Raw genomic sequence first — 24,607 nt, forward strand, 5'->3', positions numbered from 1 at the left:
TGTGGACTCACTCAGAAGCACAACTTCATTAGTGTTATACACACAACATAGCACACAAAAAATATTAATACATTTTTTTTTTAATTCATCTCCGATGTCATTACACTTCAATCTTTTTCCTGGGAGGGCTGCAGTCCGATAGCACGAGCCACCCCTGATTCTATCTATTCATGAGTGTTACTGGGCAAGCAGCTAATGCACACATGTTGCAATGTGTGCTCAAAGTACCACTAGGGGTCAGCTAAGCTGCTGCTGGGGGCATACCAGCTGCAACTTTTTCAGCCTTCACCAGTGAGCATTCTTCCATGGTGAGCTGTACTCCTTTCTCTTCAGAATGTGAAGGCTACCATCAGTGAGTTACACCACTCAATAATACTGTGACACCACAGATGCTGTTCAAACAGCAGTGAGTGGAGACAGTCAGAAGAAGAGTCTGTTCTTCTGTATGTCAGCCGCTTTCAGAATTTTAAGTTTTTTTTTTTTAGGAGCATCTCAACAATTGTATGACTGCATTGAAAAATGAGGACAGTTCCCAAGTTTTTCAGACTGTCAAAGCCTTTCATCCCATCAGTAAGAAAGAATATCAGCTTGAGCCTTGGAATTTATTTATCCTCCTTGGAGAATTTGGCTGTTTGGTTAAGGTCACCACCTATCACTTTTTATGCAGGGCTGCCCTGATTTGGCTAGTGTTGGTTAATAAGAGGTCAGCAACATCAGGGCTAACCTTGACCACCAATTTTACATCTAACATGATGTTTTGTGCTAATAGAAGAACTGTACTGCTGTAATACAAAAGCAAATTATTCTTTTAGGTTTCACAATTTAATATTTAGTCCTATATGCCCTACCCGAAGAAGTGCACCATCAATGATACCAGCAAATGCTCAATCCACAGGTGGCATTTTTTACAAATAATAAACTAATATGGTATGCATACTTCCATAAAAATGGATTTTTAAATGTATGCTGCAATGAATAAAATACTTTAGTGTCATCTCCTGCACCCCCTTAGAACCTTCAACTGCAGGGTTAAATTTGCAATTTCCCATCCATTGGTCCAAGTTATGTTTGAACAAGGTTAGGGATGAGCTTTGCTTTACAAGGTAGCCTGTTTCAGAGAAAGAGTAATTTTTTAGGCACAGACCTGTCCCTCCAACATGTCCTGCCTATATTGCAGGTGACGTTTACATGCTTAGAATGGGTATTTCTGAAGCTAATTGTTTTGTGGATGTTTAACAACTCCATCAGTGTAGGATCAGAGGATGCCTTCCAGGCTAGGCATAGCTTGCCAAGCGTTAGTCTGTAGGAGACCAAGTATAGGGGCAGGGGTTTGAGATGGTCCGCATAGGACTTGTTTGCGCCCTGTATTGTTTTTGTGAAGAACCTCTGTGATCACTATCAAACTGTTTTGTCAGGTACATGCAAAAGGGTGGGTTGTACTTGAGTAGTCTAGTGAGAGCGGAGTACAGCTAAACAGTGACCTTCTTGGATCTGGATGCCATACTCCTACTTGTAAGCTAGATATGTGATGGTCAAAGGTCAAGTTCTGTCAACATGCATTTCCAGATCCCTGACCTGTGGGTCTACTGTTAGGGGTGTATTATCAACGTGGTAATTTCCATGTGTGGCCATCTTTCCAAAGGGGGTACTGTTATGTATGTTTTCATGCTGAGTTTTAGTCCATGACTGTAATACCAGTTGTCTGCATCTGACCCTCTTGAAGGATATTATGTCTTTAGGGGATCCAGTGACCATGCATAATTTTCAGTTGTCTGCAGACTTGGTCAACTAGAGGCCCTTGATGTTTGCCTTGATTTCAGAGAAGTAGATGCCAAAAAGGAGAGGCCCAAGCACCGATCCCTTTGGGATTCTGCTAGTGACTGGCCTCTTTGTGGAGGTAGATTTCCGTATCCTACCTTCTTGTGTTCCATCAGTGAGCCAGCTGGCTATCCTTCAGGTAGCCTATGGGTTTTTGCCTAATTCTGCAAGTTTATCTACAATATCCGATGAGGTATTGAGTTGAACACTTTGGTCAGGTCTAGGTAGGCACTGTGTGCACAGTTTTGACCTCGGCCATGGCATTAGTGACCTTCTCAAAAAAGTCCACCAGGTTAAGTTGGCATTACATGCCTTTGACAAAACCGAACAGAATAGGGTCCGGTGTCTGCAGGTTTCCTATGTCATTGTTTATCAGATTAATGATAATTCTTTCCATGGTCTTCCATATGAGACTTGTCAGACTTGTGGTCTGCAGTTCCCCAGGTCCATGGAAGGCCCCCGCTTGTGTAGAGAGATAACCATTGCAGTCCTCTATTCATTTAGCATGAACCCTGTCTGTAGGCTATGGTTAAAAAGAGATTCTAGTAAGCCTGACATGTTATCTTTCATTCAATTCAGGGGTTATCCTGAAGTATTATCAGGGCAATGTTCTTGACCTTAGAGAATGCATTGAGGATTTCCTCCCCAGTGATAGCTGGTGGAAAAATGGGTATTTCCTGTGAAGTGACTGTGGGTAATAGGGGGTAAAGTTAGTGCTACATTTATTGGCCAACGGATTTGCTATATCCTCTAGGTCCATATAAGTTGGTTCCACGAACCATTAGTTGAGTTAGTGGAGGTTGTCCTATGTTTATTTGGGGTAGGTACAGCTATTTCTATGCAGCTATTAACATTATTGTACAGGGTTTCTGTGAACAAGTCTGCAGAGGTGGCTGTCTTATTAAGGTTTGGGAAGGGGCTTCAAATTTTGCAAGACTGTTACTTAGTACTTAATAAGTAGAATTTATAGGTATTTATTTGCATATTTAGCTCCTAGTCCAGGTATTTAATTCATGCTGGTTTATATAAGAGATTGTTTTAATATTTAAAGGTAATCATAGTAAGTATTCCACCTTTACCATTCTAATAGAATACAGTTGTAGTCACTGTTAGATTTTTCTTCAATATTATAAATCCTCTCCTCTTGTACTTAAATGAAGACTGCCAACTTTTCATATTGAGTTAATCTGAAATGTTTATAAATAAATGCATATCTTGTAAAAATATTACATTTGATTTATTTTGAAATATTTCTCTTTTGGCTGCTATTTAGGCTTTTAATATTCAAGATAAAATGTCTAGATCTGTTTTATCTTTTCAGTAAGTATGAGTTTCCTTTCATTACCTTAGGTAAAGCAGTGTTCACCCTTCTTCCTTTCCTTTAAGAGCTGCTACTTTGCTTTGAATAAATTGTCTTAATTCTTTAAAATCTCTCAAATAAACATGCAAACTAAATTTATCCTATTAATGTTTCTAATAGATACTAGCAAAACATAGCATCCTTCCTGGAAACCTTTAAATCCTACTATAATTAGAAAAACCTGTTTAGACTAACCACCTACCTAGCAGGATTAGTCTACTAGTTTTACTTACAACATTACATTCCTATAGAAAGACCATAAGCCTTAAACCAGATTTTCCCTCATTTCCCCCTTTCTTTTCTTTTTTTCCCTTTCTTCCCTTTTCCTGCCTTTTCACTGTCACACCTTTTCTTTTTTTTCCCCCTTTTCATTCCTCCTTTCCTCCTACTCTCCAATCTCTTTCCTTCTTTTTTCTCTTCTTATCCTAATGCCATTCTGATTTAATCTATGTCATTCTCTATAATTTCTTATCTGCAATGAAATAACTAAATAATACTTTACTCTTCATTATAAATGCAGTGTATATGCTGCTTTAAAAATTGAAGGCATGCACAAGCAAAAATGGTTTCCCCATTTCCTTCCTCCTTTCTTCTACTTTTCTTTCCTTCCTCTTCCCTTTACTTTTCTTCCATGCATCATCCTCTTCACTCCCTGCCTTCTGATAGTGTTTTCGTTATTTTTATACCACTGCCTTTTTCAACATAAACTTTTTCATTTCACAACATACATCAACAGTTTTTAGTAATTAACAAGTAGGTTGAATAAGAACACAAAATAGACTGAATGACCAATAAAAAAGGCAGATAGTCACAACATAATATATCACACTTTATATACTAATCTACAATTTCTAGGTGCATAGAAGGAGTAGCAAAGTCTTATTGAAGAGCTCTTTCTGCTGAAAATTGAATGATTTATTATAACCTGAGCAAGCCAAATAGAACTTGCCATTTCAGCTTTAGGTTAGTGCTGTAAGAGGGGTGATCACTTGATAATTCTGGGAATCTAACTTCTTTTAATATGATGGTCAATTCCACTAATGTATGGAGGTGCATCTGCTTCCATTTTCTGGTAAGACGGTTTTTGATTAGCAGCAAAACCAAGTGAATTGCATTAGTTTTAGGGCTGTACAACATCATGGAATCAGTCAAACCCAGAAACTGTAGCTGAGGTGTAATATGTACTGCAGTTTCCCAAATGGACTCTGTTTGAAGTATGAAAATTTTGGGCATCCCCAGAATACGGGAACCTAGTCTCCTAAATGTAATCCCTCACATTTCCAGCCCACTGGAGATACATCAGGAACAATCTGACCAGCCTTATTGGAGTATAAAAAAATATGTATAAATATTGCTAACCAAAAATTCTAAACTTTCTGCCAATAGTTACGTTTGTAGGAAGCATTAAACATCTTCCCCATGTCTCCAGTATAACTGTGGTCCCCAGATTAGTCTCCGGTTGAATATGTCTGAATGTTATTTCCCTCTCTGCATGACAATTTGATAATGTTGACTAATCTGCAATTTTACTGAGTGATCTAAATTTCTGTTCATTATAAACAATAGGAATAGGGATGGCAGGCTTCACTGAAAGTTTGCAGACATTTTCAGCTTATCCACATCCCAAGATAAAATCTGATGTAAATTCTTGGCCCGATTTCCATATGACAATGCCCTCAGACAAAAATGACCCCAGGTATCTTAATCCCTGAAATTTATTGAAAAGCTACTTATCTGTGTGAGAAAGAAAGGGGAATTACCGGTAATATCAAATTGGGTTCCAATCTTTCTCCCAATGTCTTGGATCATTAGTGTCAAAGGTTTGTTGTATCGACTTAACCAACTCCAGTAATGTGAATTTTGCTATCTCTTATTCTCTACCCACTCCATGTAAATACCTCTGTAGAGACTGAAGAGGCCTCCAAATAACCTGGGCCAAGAATTTCCATGATATGTTATATCCCTCTGTTGTAAACATAAGACTATATTTACAGTGTACTGCCTTAATGTATCTTGAAATCTGGTAAGCCCAATCCTCCCAAAGAAGTTGGAAGAGCAAAGATTTACTTCATGCTTATTGTTTTCTATTGTGTGAAAAGATTAATTGTTTCTCTAAAATATACATACAATTCAGATGCAACTATTTGCTGTATCCATACATTGAATTTACAATCAGTTTTGCCTAACTATTACAAATATAATATTATGTGCAGTACATATGTAGCCAATGTCTACATGTAACAATTGATGTTCTTCTATATTACTGATGCAGTATTCTTTACCTATGGGATCTTCTGCCAAGAATAGCCCAGTGTCTGGCCAGTGTACCAAAGCCTTTAGTTCTTACAGGCATCATACTTCACTTGCATGTTCCCTTCACAAGGCGTAGGGCGTAAAGGTGATGTATGGATGCAAACACACAGAACTACTTTGCCGCCAGTCCAAACACCATCAGTGTAGGTCTGTCTGCTCACCCATCTGTTGTGCTGGTTACCAAGCCATATTTTCAGATAAGTGGCCTGTTGGGGCTTCCTCTCTTTCTTCTTTTGTTGTTGTTTGGTTATATGTCATCCCGAAAGGGAAAATGTCAATGTAGAAGGCAGATTCCTCATAAAGACTGTCACAATCAGTTCCCTTCAATTTAGGTACTTCCCACGATAATAATAGGTGCTCTGTTTGCCAGGCATTTGTGCCTAAGGCCCTGTGTGGTCATCTTTCCTCCTTGTCCATATACCTGGAGAACCAATCTCTTAAGTTGCTGGCTCCGGGTGTGTTGGTGAAATCCTCCCATTCCCAAAGACCAGCCATCTGTAAAGAAGGCAAAAAAGTTAGGTATGATCCAGCTGTTGTCCAGCCTCCCCCAGATGTCTCTTGAGGCAAGTAAAAGCCCAGAGAAAAGTTCAGTGGTTGCTTCAGATTCCTCTGCCGCAACCTTGTTGGAGGCCAGCATGGATCTGACTTCTTGCACATCCCCGGATACTTTTTGAGCATCTATACCTGATGTTGAGGAGGATCTTCAGCTGATTATTTTTGAAGGACCAAGGGGGATTCCTCTGATCTTAGTTAGGGCAGTGATTCTTACAACCATTGTTGAATCTCACCAAGGGTGTGACCTTCTGAGGGTGTTTCTAGAGGATGTCCCACAGAGGAAGAAATAGAAAACGAAGCACATCTCCCCTGTTAGACCCCCCAACGTGAATGGCAGGATTTCACTGAGGGTTTATTTAATACTTTGATAACCTTGAAGCCCCCTCAAGGGTTTTCTGTTCCTTCTCCTCCCTCGTCTTCACTTCACTCAGAAAAACTAGGCAAGTGGATTTCTTGGATAAGGATCTGGACTTGGGAGAGGAATCTTTGGCTTATTCTTCCCAAATGCTTTCACCCTTGGACTATGGTTCAGAGAAGGAGGACTCTATTAGTCCAGATCCTCCCTTCTAGGAGCTCTCCTTTGGAGATGCAGTGGGGTCATCCTCAAGTCTCTGAGACTTGGAAAAGATATAAGCTCCTGCATATGGAGTCTCCCAGGCCATCTGCTGTTCCTCTTGTTCTGCTGCCCTTCTAGATACTTTCAGAGTAGTGTCTGCATCCTCTGACTCTCAGCCTCCTGCATCAAAAAAGCCAGATATATTTTATAAAGTGCTTGAGGAGTTCAGGTTTCTTTATAAATGTCCTTCTGCTGACCCCTCTGTAGTGTCATTCTCTTCTGACAAGACTTCCAACTTACTGTCTTCTTGCAAACTGTTGCCTCCTGATAAGGATAGTAGGACTGTTGAAAGGCTGGGCAAAAAAGTTTACACTGCTGGCACTCTATCTTTTAGGGCCACTAACTACTAAACTAATATGACCAGGTATGTTTTGTCTGTCCTTTCTCAAGTCTCTGATGTGGTTTCTGACATTCCTGATTCTGAGGGGAAGGCTACAGCCTTTCCCTGCTTATTTCTACTTCTCAAGTTGTTGACCACTCAATCAAATGTAGGTGTGATGCATCTGATGCCTTTTCCTGGGTTGATGCCTTTGGTTCAGTGATGAGGCTTTATTCTTGGCTTTGCCTTCAGGAATTGCCTGAGGATATTAAGGACAAACATTTGGATGCTCCTTTGCATAATAAATCTTGCTACTGCTGCTGCTGAGCTTTTCAAGTCTCTTCAGGGCAAGGGTAAATCCTTGCAGGAGTTGAAACATATTTTTGTTTCTCCAGTTCCCAAATTTCAGACTAATTATCCATCCATCCATCCAAGTCTACATTTGTCTGTAGGCAATCTTGCCCTCTTCAGTAGGGCAAGAAGAGTTCTAGGTGTCTGCCTAGTTAGACTCCTGCCACCCAGAAACCTGCTTTCCAGGACAACCCATGTTCTGTTTGACTGTTTGCTTCCCCTTCCCTTGGCCAGGTTTCCTTGTCCCTCTGTCTTTTTCTGTCCCTTCCAAATTGACTTCGGTTCACTTCATACTCTTGGGTTCTGTCCATTATCCGACAGTGATATTTCATGGTTTAGAAGTCCCTTCCTCCCTTTTCAGGAATTCCTCAGCCTCCTGAGAAATCGCTCTGTCATTTCCCAAAGGTTCTTCACTCTCATTTAGCTCAGGGCACAATTCAAGTCATGCCTTCTGCCCTGAAAAGGAAAGGGGTTTATTTCAGGATGTTTTCGGTACCTCAGAAGGAGGGCACATGGAGACCAATTCTGTATCTTTCCAGGCTGAGCACCTTCCTCAAGATCCCTTCCTTTCAGATGCTATCTCTGCAGATGTTATTTCCCCTTGTCTTTCTCCAGACCCTTCTGGTATTTCTGGATCATAAGGATCCACACCTTCAAATCCCCATCCATCCTCTTTTCAGGAAATATTTATATTTCTTTGTTTCTTCCTTGCATTTTTAGTTCTCTGCTTTTCCCTTTGACCTCTCTACTGCCCAAAGGGTATTCACCAAATGCCTCACTCCTGTCATTGCTTTTGCATGGTTAGCAAGATTCAGATATTTTTCTATCCAGACAATCTTTTTTTTTTTTTTTTTTTTTTAAAGCTTCTACCCCCTACTCTCTGCTTCAGGATCTCCAGTTCAATACTTCCCTGTTAAAGTCTAGGGTTTAGCATAAACTTCCAGAAGTCTGTTCTAGCACGTTCCCAGTATCATATTTTCCTAAGCTACAGGCTTCAGACAGTTCCCATGCTGGCATCTCTGCCTGCCCCCAAGGTTTGGTCTCTGATTACCTTTTTCCAATCCTTTCCTCCTCTGGCATCTGTCTCTAGGGAATTTCTCAAAGTTCTCAGGGTCATGGCTTCCATCATTCCCATGCTTCCTCTAGCCAGGCTCCATATGAGTATGTTTCAATGGTAACTTAAGTCAGTGTGGCTCCAACACTGCCATCACCTTTCCTTCCAAGTACCTTTTCTTCCCTGTCTCAAACTCTAGCGTCAGTGGTGGATCCATCAACTTTCCCTCCACTTCCAAGTTAAGATCTCAATTACAGATACATCAGACAGGAGAGTGGTGGTGCTTCTTGTGGCTCCCTCAAGGTTCCAGGTTTCTGGCCTCCTCATCAGAGGTCAGATCATATCAATGTGAAGGAGATGAGGACCTTACTGTTGGCTCTTCAGTCCTTCTGCTCCCTCTTTCATCCTGGACCCCTCAAAGTTTCCATGTGCTATGTCAAGAAATAAATAGGCACAAGATCCTATCTTTGCAGGCTAGCTGTTCAGGTCTGGGATCTACCTATCCAGTATCAAGTGACTCTTCAGGCAGTTTACATTCCCTTGGAGCACAGTCTAGTAGCAGACTCCTTGAGCACATCCAGCACACAAGCTCATGAATGGATGCTTCACAGAGGTTTGTTCCTGGAGAGAGAACTTCCTCTATTCTGTTCCAGAGTCCCAGATCCTGTGGCTTGGAAGGAGAACACCCTGTCTTTCCCATAGAAGGGGATGTTTCTGTATACCGTCAGTCCCCTTCCTCTGTTACCACAAGTCTTGCACAAGATCAGACAGGAGTCTCCCATAATCTTGCTAGTGACTTCTTTTGACTCTCTTTTGGTCCAGACAGCATTGGTTCCCCCTTCTTTCTCACTTGGACAGGGGCAATCACTACAAATTACTTCATTGTGTGGCTCTTCTCACACAAGACAAGGGTTTCTTATCCATTTTCACTTGTTCACTCTTCAACTGACACTGTGGGTGATAAGGTTTTGATCCCTTTCAGGCACCTCTTATGCTTCAGGTTCTGCAGGAGGCCAGGAAACCCACTACCAAGAAATCATATCTGTACAAATGGAAGCAATTTTCTGTCTTGTGCCTGTCTCGCCATTAGGATCCCCTATCTGTTTAGATCCCTCTGGGTCTCTCTTATTTGTGTGATCTGCTCCATGCGGGGCTGACCTATTCTTCAGCTAAAGCTCACTTGTCAGCAGTTTCTACTTGTCTGCCCTTGAGTCCTCCTTTGGCTTCTAGATTTGAAGTCAAGCAATTTCTTAAAGGCATCCTTCATATCAGGTCTCCCAGGAACCCTATTTCACCTTCCTAGGACCCCTATTTTTGATCTGAAAAATTGATTCAGGCTCCTTTTGGGCCTGCTTCAGCTTTCTTACAATTTTATATATGGAAGACTGTTCTTTTGGCTCTCACTTTAGCTAAGAGGGCATATGAACTTCAGGCTTTCATGGCTATTCCTTATTTATTTATTTTTTTTAATTTTCCACAGAGACAGGGTGTCTCTTCACACTAATCCTTCTTTTATTGTATCACCACAAACGAGAACAAATGATTAAAATATGACCAGCCACAGCAAATTTATTGCACAATAAAGTACAAAATTATCTCTCTTTGACGTCTTGGCTAAAAAAGCCTGCAAGGAGTAAAAAAAATCATTAAATCCTTCTTTTATGTTTAAGGTGGTTAATGAGTTGTCCTTTAATCAGTCTATTGATCTTTCTTCCTTTTTCCTTCTCTACAGTCTGCCACTGAGAAGGTTCTTCACACCTTGGATTTGCATAGACAGCATGGATATTATTTGGATAAAACTAAAGTCATTCACAAATTGGAGCAGCTTTTTGTTTCTTTTCATCCCAGGGTTTGGCTGTTTTTAAGCAAACCATCTGCTCCTGGATTTCTAAGACAATTTCTTTTCTGGTGTTCTTTTCATGGAAAATGTATTTTATCATCAGTAAAGGTGCATTTTACTAGGGAACTTGCCTCCTATGATGCCTTTTTCAAGGATTTGCATACAAATTCTATCCTTGAGACTGCTAGATGGTCCTCTATACACACTTTCACTAAACATTAAAAGTTGGATATTATTTCCAGGGCCTGGCAAGTTTTGCCAGGGCAATCCTGCATGGGTTTGTAGATGGCTTTTCTCTGTCCTCCTCCTACCAGAATTCCTCTTGAGCTCTTGTACTCTCCCTTAGGTAAAGAATACTGCAGCAGTGATATGGGAGGACATAGTATAGCTGTGTAAAATTTTACCATTACAGTAGATGTCCTTTTTTTCATTGTTGCAGTATTCACTCCCTTCCTCCTACCCCCTCTGTTCTAGCTTTAGCCTTGTCCTTGTCTTTCCCTTCTGGCCAAAGGGCTCATTTTCTTCTTCTTCTGGATGCATGTTTTCCATATTATTGACATTCTGTTCCTCCTGGGACATTTTCAGTTCTTTGTGTGTGCATCCGTATGTCACCTTTATGCTCTAAACCTTGCATGGGGGGGGAGGTACATGTGCCGTACGATGCTTATAAGAGCTAAAGGTTTTGGCATATTGGCCAGATGTTAGACTATCCTTGGCAAGAGATCCTAGGATCCCTTAGGTAAATAATACTGCAACAGTGAAGAGAAGGACGTCCACTGTTATGGTAAGATTTTACACAAGTGTAACTTTTTATAATGTCATTATACTGAATTATATTCTTTCATGAGCCATATACAGATTTTTTTACTAAGCATGCAGCTCAATTTATTTTATTAATTATTTTATGTAGTGAAGAGACCTGATACTGTTCTACTTAGATTTAAATATATATATATTTTTTAATAAAACTTGGCAATTAGAGCAGAGTATTAAAGCTCCAAACTGTTAATGAGCTGTTTCATGTAACCAAACGTACAAGGTTTGATACTTTCCATCTCATTTTCCTGCTGTATGACTCTGAGCAAGTCACTTATCTAGGGAGTGCAACTGGGCTGAATCTGAAAAAAGTCCAGATCACTTTTGGGGTGGCAGACTGTTGTATTTAGAGCATTTTTACAAGGGTATGGGAAGGTTTCTCTTAACCATTCCATTTTTGCCAATGGGTGTCTTATATGTTGCGTTGAATCGAAGATGCAGTATCCTTTCTATTGTCATTATACTCATGATTTTGTTGAGTACATCTCATACCTAATGGACTAGAGTAAGCAAACTTTTATTGTGTATCCAAGACAAAAGAGTTTAGAGAGTCTAATATGTTTTCCTTTTTCTCAGAATATGTCAGGCACTTTTTTGGCAACATGCATTTTCCAGTTAGATCATACCTTGTCTTTTATGGCATGTTGAGCAGTGCTTTTCAAGGTCCCATCTCAGTCCACCAGTGTGTTGTAACCTCTGCAGTCTTCTGCAGAGGTGTGCCAAGTACTTGCATGTATAAAGCAACTACTTGGTCAGTAGTGAACATATTTACTAGATGTTATTAGCTAGATTCTATTTAAAGCCAGAGGACAGTTTAACACAGCAGTTATCTAAAGTAAATTAGCTAGAGCATCCACCCATCTCTTAGATGAATAGCTTGGTACTCTACTAAGAAGATAAAGGCTGCAGTGAAGTTGCAAATGTATGATATTACATACAGCACTGGAATGAGTTGTGTTCACAATACTGCTTCTCTCCCTCAGTCCTCCTGTTTTGTTGTATATAGTGGAGTATTAGTGTTTTGTGATGTGCATGTAGAGAATTAATGGAATACTTGACAAGGTGATTTATAACCAGTTTGAGCTTGTTTAACAGCTGTAAGCTTTATCTTTTTTTTACTCAAGTAATTTTTATTTTCAAACAAATAAAAATACTGCAGATACAACTTAATCTAAATTCTAATACATAATTAGCTATACAGACTATTTACATTTGGCCTGCAGGGAAAATCAATAATAAATGAAACCTTTGATTCAAAATACATAGACTACCATACAATTAAGTAAAACATTTACAGTAATCGGAGAGAGACACAGTCCAATTGTAGATTTTCAGTAAGATTTAGTATCTTTTCTCCAAGGATTATTTGTTAACGTATTAGAATAGATTCTCAGTTCTTCAATCTTGATCTGATTATGTTCTATGTATTTTATTAAAGATAGAAATTCTTCCATGGATGGTGGTGAAGTGGAATTTCATTTCCATGTTATGCATTTTCTAGCAATTGATAGAATGGTTCACAATAAATAAAGACTGTCTTCAAGTGAGGACCTTCATTTATATTCAGTGGCACTAAAGCTTTAGAGAATCTAAACACATATGTGAATAGTGCTTGTAAAAATTTATTAACACATCATTCCAGAATTGTTTTATACTAGTGCACTCATAAAAAAATATGTATCCTGTGTGTCCGGCATGCTTGAGAACATCTCCAACATAAATCATTACTAGAAGTACTAAACTTGGCTATTTTATTTGGTGTTAGGAATATTCTGTAGAGAAATTTCCAGGTATACATTCTCCAATGTTGTGACCAAGAGGTTAATTTAACAGAAAGCAAGAGATTATTTTTAATTTCTATAGTTAAAGATAAGGAATGCCACCAAGTAATATAATTCCAATATTTTTCTTGAGGTTTTGTTTTATCTGTGATATTATTTAAATTAAAATTGTTATAAACAATTTCATACAAATAGATGACAGACTTTGGTTTTCCTTTGAAAGAAGAACTATTAATTATTCTGCATAAATCATGGGAATATGACAGGACACTTTGTAGAAATAGCCAAACTCGAGATAATAGATTAAATTGCTTTACAATGTCTTGCATATCTAGTACCTTATGTTCATTCATACAATGTTGCCAGTATATGAAGTTTTTAGATTCCCAGATATTTAAAGTGTTTCTATGCAATTTGTCTGTAATTTTTTTGCAATACAAAAGGGAATCAATGTCTCAAACCAAAGCTTGATCTCTATATTTGTGTAAATAAATTTCCTGAATGTATTAAATATAAAATTAATGGAATTTAATTTAGTATGTTTTGATATATTGTATTCTATACTGAAACATAGAACATACCATAACTTATTAAATTGATTGGTTAGTGGAAAGTTAACTGAAGTATGACTTTCATTTAATAATATGGTTAAATGTAAGTACTTCCAGTTTGAAGTATAAATGGGGTCTATCCAGTGTATAATGTTTCTAATTTTAGAGGCCTTGATGTATGTTTCGGTATCAGGAAATTTAATTCCTCCTTGTTCCCAAGTATGTAATATGTAAAAGCTATTCTATTTTTATTTGGAAACCATAACATTTTTAACAAAAGAGAGTTTGTTTTTAAGAAATGTTCTGTTCAGGATCATAGATATGGCTTGTGAGATATATAATATCTTCAGTAAAAGTATCATTTTTATTAGTTGTAATCTGTCCTCAATGGTTATAAGCATTTTATTCCACATTTCCATATACATTTCAATTATTTTATAATGTTATTATAATGAATTAGAATGTTTAGAATGACATTAGAATGTTTATTGTTTCTTCAATAGTGGTGCATAAAATAATGCCTAAATCAAAATTAGATACTTGGTTGCCAATAATATGATTTTTGTTAGCTTGTATTTTTTTTTCTTTTTATTCAAAAACAAGAATTTTGATTTTTTCTTTATTAAAATGTAAACCAGAGATTGAATGAAACTTTATTAATAGATCCAACTCATTTAGAGTTGTTTTAGAATTAGATAAAGTGAGCAATATGTTGTCTGTGAATAACATTATCTTAGAATATAATGACTGTATATTTCCACACCTTTTATGTTTGGATCATTCCTTAATAAAATGGCAAAATTTCAATAGCTATCTCAAAAGAATTGGGGGCATGGGACAACCTTGTTTGGTCCCTAAGTTATAAGAATTGACTCTGAAGTAAATGGGCCTAATTTTATATAGGCTAGATTGTTTTTATATATGTTCCTTAAAAATGAAATGAAACGAGGAGGAAAATCAAATAAAGTTAATACTTTAAATAAATAATTCCAATTTAATGAATCAAATGCTTTTTCTATATCTAAACCAATTATTAGAACTTCTTGATGTTCTCTGTTTAATATTTTAATGAGGGTTAGTACTCTTTTAATATTATTTGTGTTTCTATTATTTATAAACCCTGTTTGATCTTCATCTACTATCTGTGATATTGAAATTTTTATTATATTAATGGGTATGGACATAAATACTTTATAATCATTATTTAACAGGTTCTATAAGAACTACAGTGCTTGGGATTTTTATTTTCTTTTATAATTGGGGTAATTAAAGAATATTTCCAGGAAGGTGGTATGATACCCTGTGTCTGTACTTCAGTTAGTGTTTTGTGAAAAAAGGAGGTAATAGAAGGGGGAAAGCTTGTACATTTCTATAATGATACCATCAATTCCTGGTGCTTTATTAGACTTACTTTCTTTAATATTGTCTATGTCTTCTTGATATGTTATTTTATTTTGATGGGATTATTTTATTTTTTCTGGAATTTTCTTAATATTAGAAATAATTGAATCCAAATATGAGAAGCTATCCATTGGAATGTTTGATTTATAATGGTTAGAGAAATGATATTCAAAGGCATCAAGAATGTCTCATATATCATATACTACTTTTTTTCTCCTTCATTAAGTATGTTTACAATACCTTTAGTCTTTGATTGGCATTTAGCCCTCATTGATAAATTGTGCAAATCTTTAGGTAAAGCAGTGAAAGAGTTAATTTTTAGTTTTTCTAATATCAAGTTAGTTTTGTGTTAATATTTCAGTGTATTTTTTATTTAATTCTTCTTTTTTCTTTTTATCAATAGACATGCTTGCTTTATGTTTGGAATTGATTAATAGTTGAGAATGTATGTGTTTTAGTTCTGATTCCCATTCTTTAAGCTTATTTTGAACCAATGTTAAAGTTTTACCATATATATATATATATATATATAAAACTTTAAGGAGTCCCAGATAATGGGATAATGGTGACATTAATCTCTGGTATAAGCTTTATCTTTTGATGAGATAATGGTTATTGGTGTAAATCAGTGTAGTTTTCCTGTCTAGTTACTAAGGTCTGGTATGACTGGCTTTTAAGTATGACATCAATTTGTGAAATAAAGAACTTATCTATGTCCAATCTTAGCTAGAGTGGTTTATTGACCATTGACAAACACACTGATAGTCTATGGTTGGTGGGGGAGTTCTATGTACTTTTTCTGTCAAGTACAGATTTCTGTGTATCTGCTCTAAGGCTTTGGCTCTGTGGATTGGATATTTGCAGTGCTAGAAATCCGACAGGCTGTATTTCAGTGAATGACAGCACAGTTAGCCAGTCAGGGTGCACCTTCTACTTGCCAAACACAACCCTTTTAAATGGTTATGTAACCAGAAGACATAGATTTATACAGCTATGGTTATGGCAGTACCTGACACAGCTGTACTTTTCATATGTGATGCCAGCGTCAGCCTGTCATCAGTTAAATGAAGGAATCTAATTATTTTTAGTTAATATAACACAGGATTAAATGCAGGTGGAATATGTGGGCCATATCCCTGCATTAATTTCATTCCAACTTACTGAACGTGGAGTAGTAGTATCACTGTTCTTGTTTGTATGGTAAATATGCTATCATCTATAACTTCCTTATCTATGCACAATGACATAAAGGTTATCAGATGAAAATACATGTGACTAAAAGTAATTGGAGTGTCTTTTGGATCATTGTTATTGAGCTGCTGTCTAGATTAGTCTCCTGTATGAAGATAGCCTTTTGGTTTTGCATGACCACAGGCAGCAGTCAGTTTAGGAGCAACTTCTTATTTCCTTATTAGTAACATTTTGTGAGACTTGAGGAGAAAGCAAGATTGTTTACTCAAACATGTGAATAACAGTTTGCCAGCCACTTTACGCCTCATGAACTTGGTCCTTTTTTTTGCAACATAATGCTTTACTTAGCAGAAATGATGGTGGAAAGTTGTTTTTGTCTCAAAGTGGGCCACTGGGGCAAGAAGGAGGAGAAAGGTATGTAAGGGAAGGCAGTGAAAAGAGCTGAGAAAGTAAGTAAGTATGAACCAAGTGCATCAGGCAGTTGAAATGGAAGATAAATATCAACTTACAGTTGCATATGATACTTGCACATGATGCCCATGCTATTTGAAACCTTCCTTTTTGCTTAAAAATTGAATTGTGTGCTCAACTCATGCTGTCTTTCTCTTATGCAGGTTGTTGGAACACCATGCTATATCTCTCCTGAGTTATGTGAGGGCAAGCCGTATAATCAGAAGAGTGACATATGGGCACTTGGCTGTGTGCTGTATGAGCTCACCAGTCTCAAACGGGCATTTGAAGCTGCTGTAAGTGACTTATAGCTGCATGAAAGACTTATGAACAAGAGTAAAATCACTTAAATTTCTGCTGTATTTATAGAGTTGTGTGTGTGTGTGTGTGTGTGTGTGTGTGTGTGTCTATGTATGCTTGTATGTGTGTGTGTGTGTGTTTAAGTTGTGATAATACAGTTAAACCTAACTAGAGAATATACCTTTGCATTTACTTTTCTAAGCTAGACTTGCAATGCAGCAGTCAGTGATTGAAGAAAGCAATAAAAGCACTCAAGACTATTAGATTGTCTGTGATTTTCCCTGAAGCTGATATGGCAGACAGAATCCTTGAGATCTATTATTGAAGCACATGAAGGTGGGGGTCTAATCTTTTTGTATTTTTTTTTTATGTTTGGTACTGGAAGAAAAACAACAGGTTAGTGTCCTCACCTCGGTAATCTGCTCTTAGATTAGATGACTTAACTACTCATCCATTTTCTAAGAACAAGAATATACTGTTGAAATTTGTGAAGACTTTTCTGGACCTGCTACTTATGAATTAGGGCAGCGTTCCATAGATAAGACCAGAATGTGTTATTGTCAAGCTTTACAGCTTTTAAGAAGCCAAGTGAACATCTAATGAAGTAAAATAAAAGGATATTTGTGAATTATCTTAAATGAGAATGCATACTGTCTTATAAACATTTGTAAAGGCAGGTTAACTTGGAGATTTAGAAGTCAGATGAGTACCACTAGTGATGATTTTATCGTAAGTGTACTTGTGACCACTTGTGTTTGAAAACCCTTCAGCATATGTGATTGAAGGCAATTTGATTAGGTTCTAACCTTCCAGCTACAATTGGTTAAATGTATTTTCCCCTGTAGAACATATCCTTGACTTGTAGGCACTGTGAAATGAATGAATGTACATGGGAGCTGTACAGTCTATTTGGAACCTTCTCCATCTCTCACTGTTATGCAACTGTGTGGAGTTTATATCTAAATTAAAGGCTGTGGGGAGTTTGCCTCTTCATGAACTGTGTTCTACAAAAGTTGTGCAGGTCTTCCACAAGACAGGTGAACTGTGTGCTTGATCAGTTATGAACAAGCATTCTGAACTATATCCAGTATGTCTCAATTGTCCATAATGGAATAACTTGAGAAGCATAGGGTGTCAGGGAAGGAGCCAGTATTTTACATATACTTCACTCATGGGAGAGGGAAAAAGAGGAGTTAGTACCTTGGATTCATTAGCATAGTTAACATTCTAAATGTGACATTTTTAATTGCACTGAGTGGTAGTTACATTAGCATAGTTAACATTCTAAATGTGACATTTTTAATTGCACTGAGTGGTAGTTAAAGTCCATGAAGTTGTGATTCATTAAACTGCTGTGTGAATGCAGAGTCAGCATAATAACATGCAAAGCATATATCTAGCACCTAATTATCAACTGATTCAGTCAGAAGCAGCAGGAAGCTTATTAATCCCTTTACTTCCTAAAGTCTTTGAAATGAGTAAACTGGATGCTTCCTAAGAGGTTTTTCTGCCAAATACTGTGCTGTAATCACTGCCTTCTTGAACTGCATTATCACTTACAATGGTGTAAGCTACTGAACAATATAAACTACATAACTTCTTATTCAGATGATGGGCTGCAAACCATTGTTAGTATCAAAAGTCTGTCTGCTTAAAGTAGTCAATGACTGAAACCCCAGGACATCATTAGATTCCAATCTAGCTCCAGCCTTAGATTGGAGATAAGCCATGGGCAGTAGGAGAAGCTGGAAGAATTGGCAATGGACAAGGACAATGGGGGTAGGCAGAAAGAATAAAGCAGAAGGGAAACAAAAAAGTGTATCTGGTGACACTGATTTTAAATTGCAAATTTATGACAAAATAGTATTTTATTTTCTCAAACATTACTCATATGGTCAAACAAAGGGTTATATCTTTGTAAGAATGCAAGATAGAACCAAAGTATCAGTTAAAGAATTGTTCACATGTTCAAGACAATTCCAGCGATACATGTCAGCAGTGAGTAGCACACTACTGTTTTGTGATAGTAGAAGACATTTGAATACTATGTATATCATTCTTCACAGTATTTAAAAACAATATTAATCTTAAAAAAATGTGTGTTAGATAGTAAGCATCAACAACAATACTGTATAGTCTAATGTTTGGTGAAAAAGTATATACCACAATGATAATTTCACTGTTCATGCTTACCATATCATGTTAGCTTGGGAGAGGTATATTGCTTTCTAACACACAACCTTCCATTCTTGAGATACTAGTCTCAAAAGAAGAATCAAAGTCAAAGTAAACTTTATTGTCATTCAGATCAACAAATGCAGTGTATCGCTGAATGAAATTCCATTGCTTCATCCTCGTGTGCATTGAAAATCAGTTTTCACAAGAGGGTGAAGGTAGCATATAATGGAAGAAATTCTAGACAGTACAGATATAAATACACACAGACATAAATTATCCACCACCATTTTTACGATAGGGTAGCAGCATAGCATAATTCACAGTTACCGTACTTGTGCAAGTAATAATTCAGTTCAGCTTGCATAACTTAGATAAATAGAATAACTTAACTGTATGACAGTAAAGACAATCATATTGTACTTATGGTATTCTCACAAACTGAGGGAGTGTTGACATTGTTAAGGTTACTTGTTCAGGTTACTTGTTCAACAGTCTGATCGCTTGTGGAAAGAAACTATCCCTGAATCTTGATGTTCTACACCTGATGCTTCTGTATTGTTTTCCTGAAGATAGGAGGTGGAACAGTCCAATTGTGGGATGATACTTGTCCTTTATCAGTTTCACGACCCTGCTGTAGCATCTCCAAGAGTAAAGGTCCTGTAAGGACTGGGGGGTTTGATCCTGTGATTTTCCTGGCCTGCTTTACAACCTTCTCTAATGACTTGTGATTTGCATATGAGAAGTTGCCATATCATACTGTGATGTTAGTCAGCATGATTTCGATTGTGGCCCTGTAGAAGGTCATGATGATGTGGGGGGGGGGGGTTGCTCTGCATAGTCTCCAGAGGAAGTGGATATGTTGTTGGGCTCTCTTTACAAGGCTGCAGGTGTTTGTTGTCCAACTTGGGTTATCTGAGATGTGCACCCCTAGAAATTTGCTGCTTTTTACCCTTTCCACTTTTGTACCACTGCTGGTGATGGGTGTGTGGGGCCCTTGCTTCCTCTTGAAGTCAATAATGATTTCTTTTATTTTGTCAGCATTTAGTGCTAGGTTGTTGTTGGTGCACCATCTGGCGAGTTAGTTCACTTCTTGTCTGTATGCCCCCTCGTCATCATTTCTGATGAGGCCGATCACTGTGGTATCATCGGCAGACCTGATTTGTCTGATGTTTGCAGAGCAGTCATGGGTCAGTATTATAAAGAGAAGTGGACTTAGTACACCACCTGTCTCCAAGCACCTAAAAGTCTCTCTTACAGAGACTGCCATAAACTTTCTAATTGTAATACCAACAAATTTAACTCCATGTTATCCAACATCAACTGGTCCTTCCTCCGTCGACTGCCTCTCAACGATGCTGTATTAATATTTAATCAAATATTTCTGGAAATTCTTAACTCCCTTGCCCCATCTAGGAGAATTAGAATTAAAGCCAACTATACCCTCTGGCTAACTAAAACTCAATTCCTTATGCATAAAAGAGATGGTGTTTGGAAAGCTTGGGTTAAAACAAAATCACCTTCTCTGTTCCAAAAATACAGAGAGCTCAGGAACCTCTCAAAAATAATAGTTAACAAAGATGAAAAAAAGAAATTTCTACAACTTAACCCAAATCAACAGAAAATCTAGCCCACAAAATTTCTGGTCCATTATAAACAAAATTCTTCATCCTGGAAAAACCCTTCCACTCCTTTCCCAAATAATACCCCACTAGAAAATGCCACCCTTAACAATTACTTCATAGATACTATGCAAAAGCTTGCTCACACCAACCACAAACCCGATCCACCTCCCACCTCATCTATCCCACATAACAAAAACCCTTTCTCCCTTAAACCAGTCACCACTGCTTACATCAAATCACTCCTGCTCAAATTTAAACCTTGCTCTCCCTACGCAGATCTCCCATCTTCCTCAAATTTGCCGCTGAAACCATAGCCTATCCTATATCCTTGCTAATCAGTAGATCCATTCAAGAAGTCACAGTCCCCAACATTTGGAAATCCTTTTACATTGTCCCACTGCATAAAGGCAGAAATTCTACTGACCCATCCAATTATAGATCCATAGCCATACTCCCCCCCCCCCCTCTCAAAAATACTTGAAAAATGCATCCACACACAGCTAATGAACTTTCTTCTCCAGGAAAACTTGTTAACTCCCACTCAACATGGTTTCCGACCATCACAGTACTGCCACTGCACTTATGTCTTTTACTCACACTGTAGCTGAAGCCAGAGACAACAACCAACTAGTATCCTGCCTTTTCCTTGACCTCTCAAAACCATTTGATGTAGTTTCACATGCTCTACTTTTATCCAAACTTTTCAGTCTCAATCGCTTTAAACTCTCGATTGGTTGGTTTGCAAGTTACCTCTCCAATAGGCAACAGTCAGTCAGATGGCTCACCTCTTGCATTAAATCAGGAGTCCCCCAGGGCTCCATCCTTGGCCCCCTTCTGTTTAATATCTTCACCAGTGTCCTCCATACTGCTTCCAAACAGTCCTTTATTCAATACGCCGAGAATTCCACTCTCATCTCAGTCTCTGATATCTCTCAACTCCACGTAAACACCCAATATTTATTCCTGTCCATCAAAAAGTGGCTCTCTAACAACCAGCTTATCTTAAATCCTAAAAAAAAAAAAAACTTCTACTTTTCCTCCCTCGACCTCTATCTCACCACAAATCAACCTCTGTCATCAGATCCCTTGACAAAACCACCATTAAAGCAGGACTACACACTAAGCTGTTAGGAACCATTATTGATGATGAACTGAAATTTTACTTTTATATCCAACAAAGTATTAAAAAAAACACCAAAAACTAGGTCTGCTATACAGAAATAAGAAATTTCTTACCATTGATACTAAACTCAACTTAGCTCAGACATTCCCCTTTCCGTCTCTTCTCTATGCCTCCCCACTCCTCATTAACATCCAGTCTACACTTTTATCCAAGTTCAAACAAACTTACCACAAAATAGCTAGATTTGTTACTAACTCACCACCTAACTCTCATCACTTATTTGCTCTTAATACTCTTCGATGGCCAGAATTTCCCCAACAACTGCAACTGTCTCACTTCATTCATCCACTCCATACTATACAAACCTATATCTTGCCCCTCTCTCTCCTCCCTTGTATCCTATTACACTCCCAGTCGTCCTCTCCGTACATTCAGTCAACAACTCCTCGACATCCATAAACCAAACAAAAACTTGGAAGACTGCTATACAAATACTCTGTAGCCCAAGCCTGGGATAAACTCCCCTCTTACATAAGAACCATCTCCCACCCCAAACACTTAAAAAAACAACTCCTACTTAACATAAGGACCTGCCCCTGTCAGGAACCTACCTGATCCTCCACACCCCCCTATTCCCCAATCTTTCCTCTACTGGAATACTAGACTCCCAAGTCACACTGCTTATTCTTTTCTTGCTTGAGCTAGGCTACTACATCTCCTTTAAATATGTATATTCTAAGCTCTATTTTAACTATCTTCTCTATTATCTTCCCTTGTGATATGTCTTATACGAACACTGCTCTCTCTCTATTCTATATCTCTCTTATCTAATACCACACTCTATCATTTCCTGTATCTCTCATCTTATACCACACTGTATTCTTTTTTTTTTTTTTGTTTGCAAATGTATATCTACTGTAGAAAGTTGTTTTTCTGTATTCATATATAATTGTTTGTAAATAATTTCTATTTTTATTCTGTATAACTATGGCGCTTTTCTCCTCGGGTCTCCACTGAAAATGGGCTATTGGCTCAGTTGGACCAATCTGGTTAACAAATGTCAAATAAATAAACTTTGTGGGATGCCTGTGCTCAAGGCAATGCATCGTGAGTGGTTCCTGCCAACTCAAACGGTTTGGGGCCTGTCTGTCAAAAAGTTGAGGATCCAGTTGCAGTGTGTGTTTTCTATGCCTAGTTGACTTAGTTTAGACAATATCTGCTGTGGTATTACAGTGCTGAAGGCTGAGCTGAAGTCTGTGAACAGCATACGTACATAGCAATTTTTGTCTTCAAGATGGTTCAAAGTGTGATGTAATGCGCAAGGGATATAGCATCAGCAGTGGAGAGATTTGGTTTGTAAGCAAATTGTAAAGATCAAAAGATGCAGGCAGACAGGATGATATATGCTCTTTGACTATCCTTTCAAAGCATTTCATCACTACCAGTGCGAGTGTGATGGGGTGGTAGTTATTTAAGGTGGCTGGTGATGACTTCTTTGGCAGAGGAATGATGATGGTAGACTTGAAGCATCTTGACACACTAGCCTGTCTAAGAGATGTGTTGAAGATGTCAGTGAAGACAGGTGCCAGTTGATCTGCACAGTCCTTGAGCAGACAACCCGGAATCATGTCAGGACCTTCTGGCTTGCCTGGGTAAACTTTTTAGGTGAATGTTAGAATGTTGTTTACATTAATAATTCATATCTAAAACAACCTGTTAGGTTTCCAGATGTAATATCTTACACAAATTATTTTACAAACATTTTTGTTATTTTTGTCTGATCTACACTGCTTTCACAAGTCCCCCCACCCCACCCCAAACATGACACTGCCACACTCCATCCTTGCATTAGTATTGAAATAATGTAAATACTTAAAAATTTTCAGAACTGCCTGCAAACACTTTTGACTTATTCAAGACCTGTGCATCCTACAGTGATAGTTTTGCTGTACGCATCTTCTAGATCATTTAAGCTTCCACATGCCACTTTGCTGTTTAATGTTGAAGTACTAATATTAATATGCACATATTGCTAATATTCATAACTGTAAAAAAAAAAAGCTGCATAGTTCATGGAAGATGTTACCCATCTCCTTTTTATGTCATTTTTCACTACCGTCCCATACCTCTCAACCTCTCGGCATTCAAAATCCTAACAAGGGACCATCAAAAAACAAAATGAAAAGTCCAAAATCATAGCACTCAAAATTTGCATATGTACAAATGTGTGCCCCCTGGGTTGAGGGCACAGATGTGTACATTTACCCTTTTTCCAAGTGAAACATATAAAACCAGAACCCGTGTGATACTAATGGATGCACACCTGAATAGCTGTATCTGAAAAATGTATCCACATTATTTTGTAAAAAGATACACATACCTGTTTTCTTGGGTTATTTGTACCATCATGATTATAATTTAGTTAGCAGCATTTGTATAAACTTTGTATATTTTTACTTATCTGTGACATGGTTGTGAAACTTTTGCACATTTATGTTGCAGATAAATAAAAACACAGAAGACCCATCAGCCAAGAATTGAACCTGAGCTCCAAGCATTTCTAACAAAGCCACAAATGGCCTAAAATTTAGTTTTACCTACCTAGGCCATTTTCTAATGTGATTTTTCCTTACTCCAGGAAAAAAGAAAAAGGATTTTGCACATTTTGGTTTCATATGTTACAGAGATCTAGTTAGAGCAACATTCCAAAACTGTTTGCCACCTGGATAAACTGTTCCATTTTTTGCATAAAATACTCTGCATTTTTTCACAGCCATGTGTCCTTCCTGAGGGGCGGCCGCGGTGGTGCAACGGTTAACATTGCCGCCTCGCAGCAAGAGGTTCTCCGGTTCGATCTTCGGCTGGGGTGCTTTCTGTGTGGAGTCTGCATGTCCTCCCTGTGGTCGTGTGGGTTTCCTCTGCGTGCTCTGGTTTCCTCCCACCTCCCAAAGACATGCTGTAGGTGTTT

General features: G+C 37.9%; 1 protein-coding gene across 1 annotated transcript in view; it reads left to right on the top strand.

Moving 5' to 3' along the window:
- NEK8 (NIMA related kinase 8) overlaps nucleotides 1-24,607 on the top strand; it is an 806,012-nt gene that overhangs the window by 146,303 nt on the left and 635,102 nt on the right. Inside the window, exon 4 of the mRNA XM_044054419.1 lies at nucleotides 16,581-16,712. Within this exon, the coding sequence (XP_043910354.1) occupies nucleotides 16,581-16,712 (132 nt within the window). The remainder of the gene's footprint in view (nucleotides 1-16,580; nucleotides 16,713-24,607) is intronic.

The sequence above is a fragment of the Protopterus annectens genome, chromosome 13.part0 (assembly GCF_019279795.1).
Source record: "Protopterus annectens isolate FY-2018-M chromosome 13.part0, PAN1.0, whole genome shotgun sequence".
NCBI classification, from domain to species: domain Eukaryota; kingdom Metazoa; phylum Chordata; order Ceratodontiformes; family Protopteridae; genus Protopterus; species Protopterus annectens.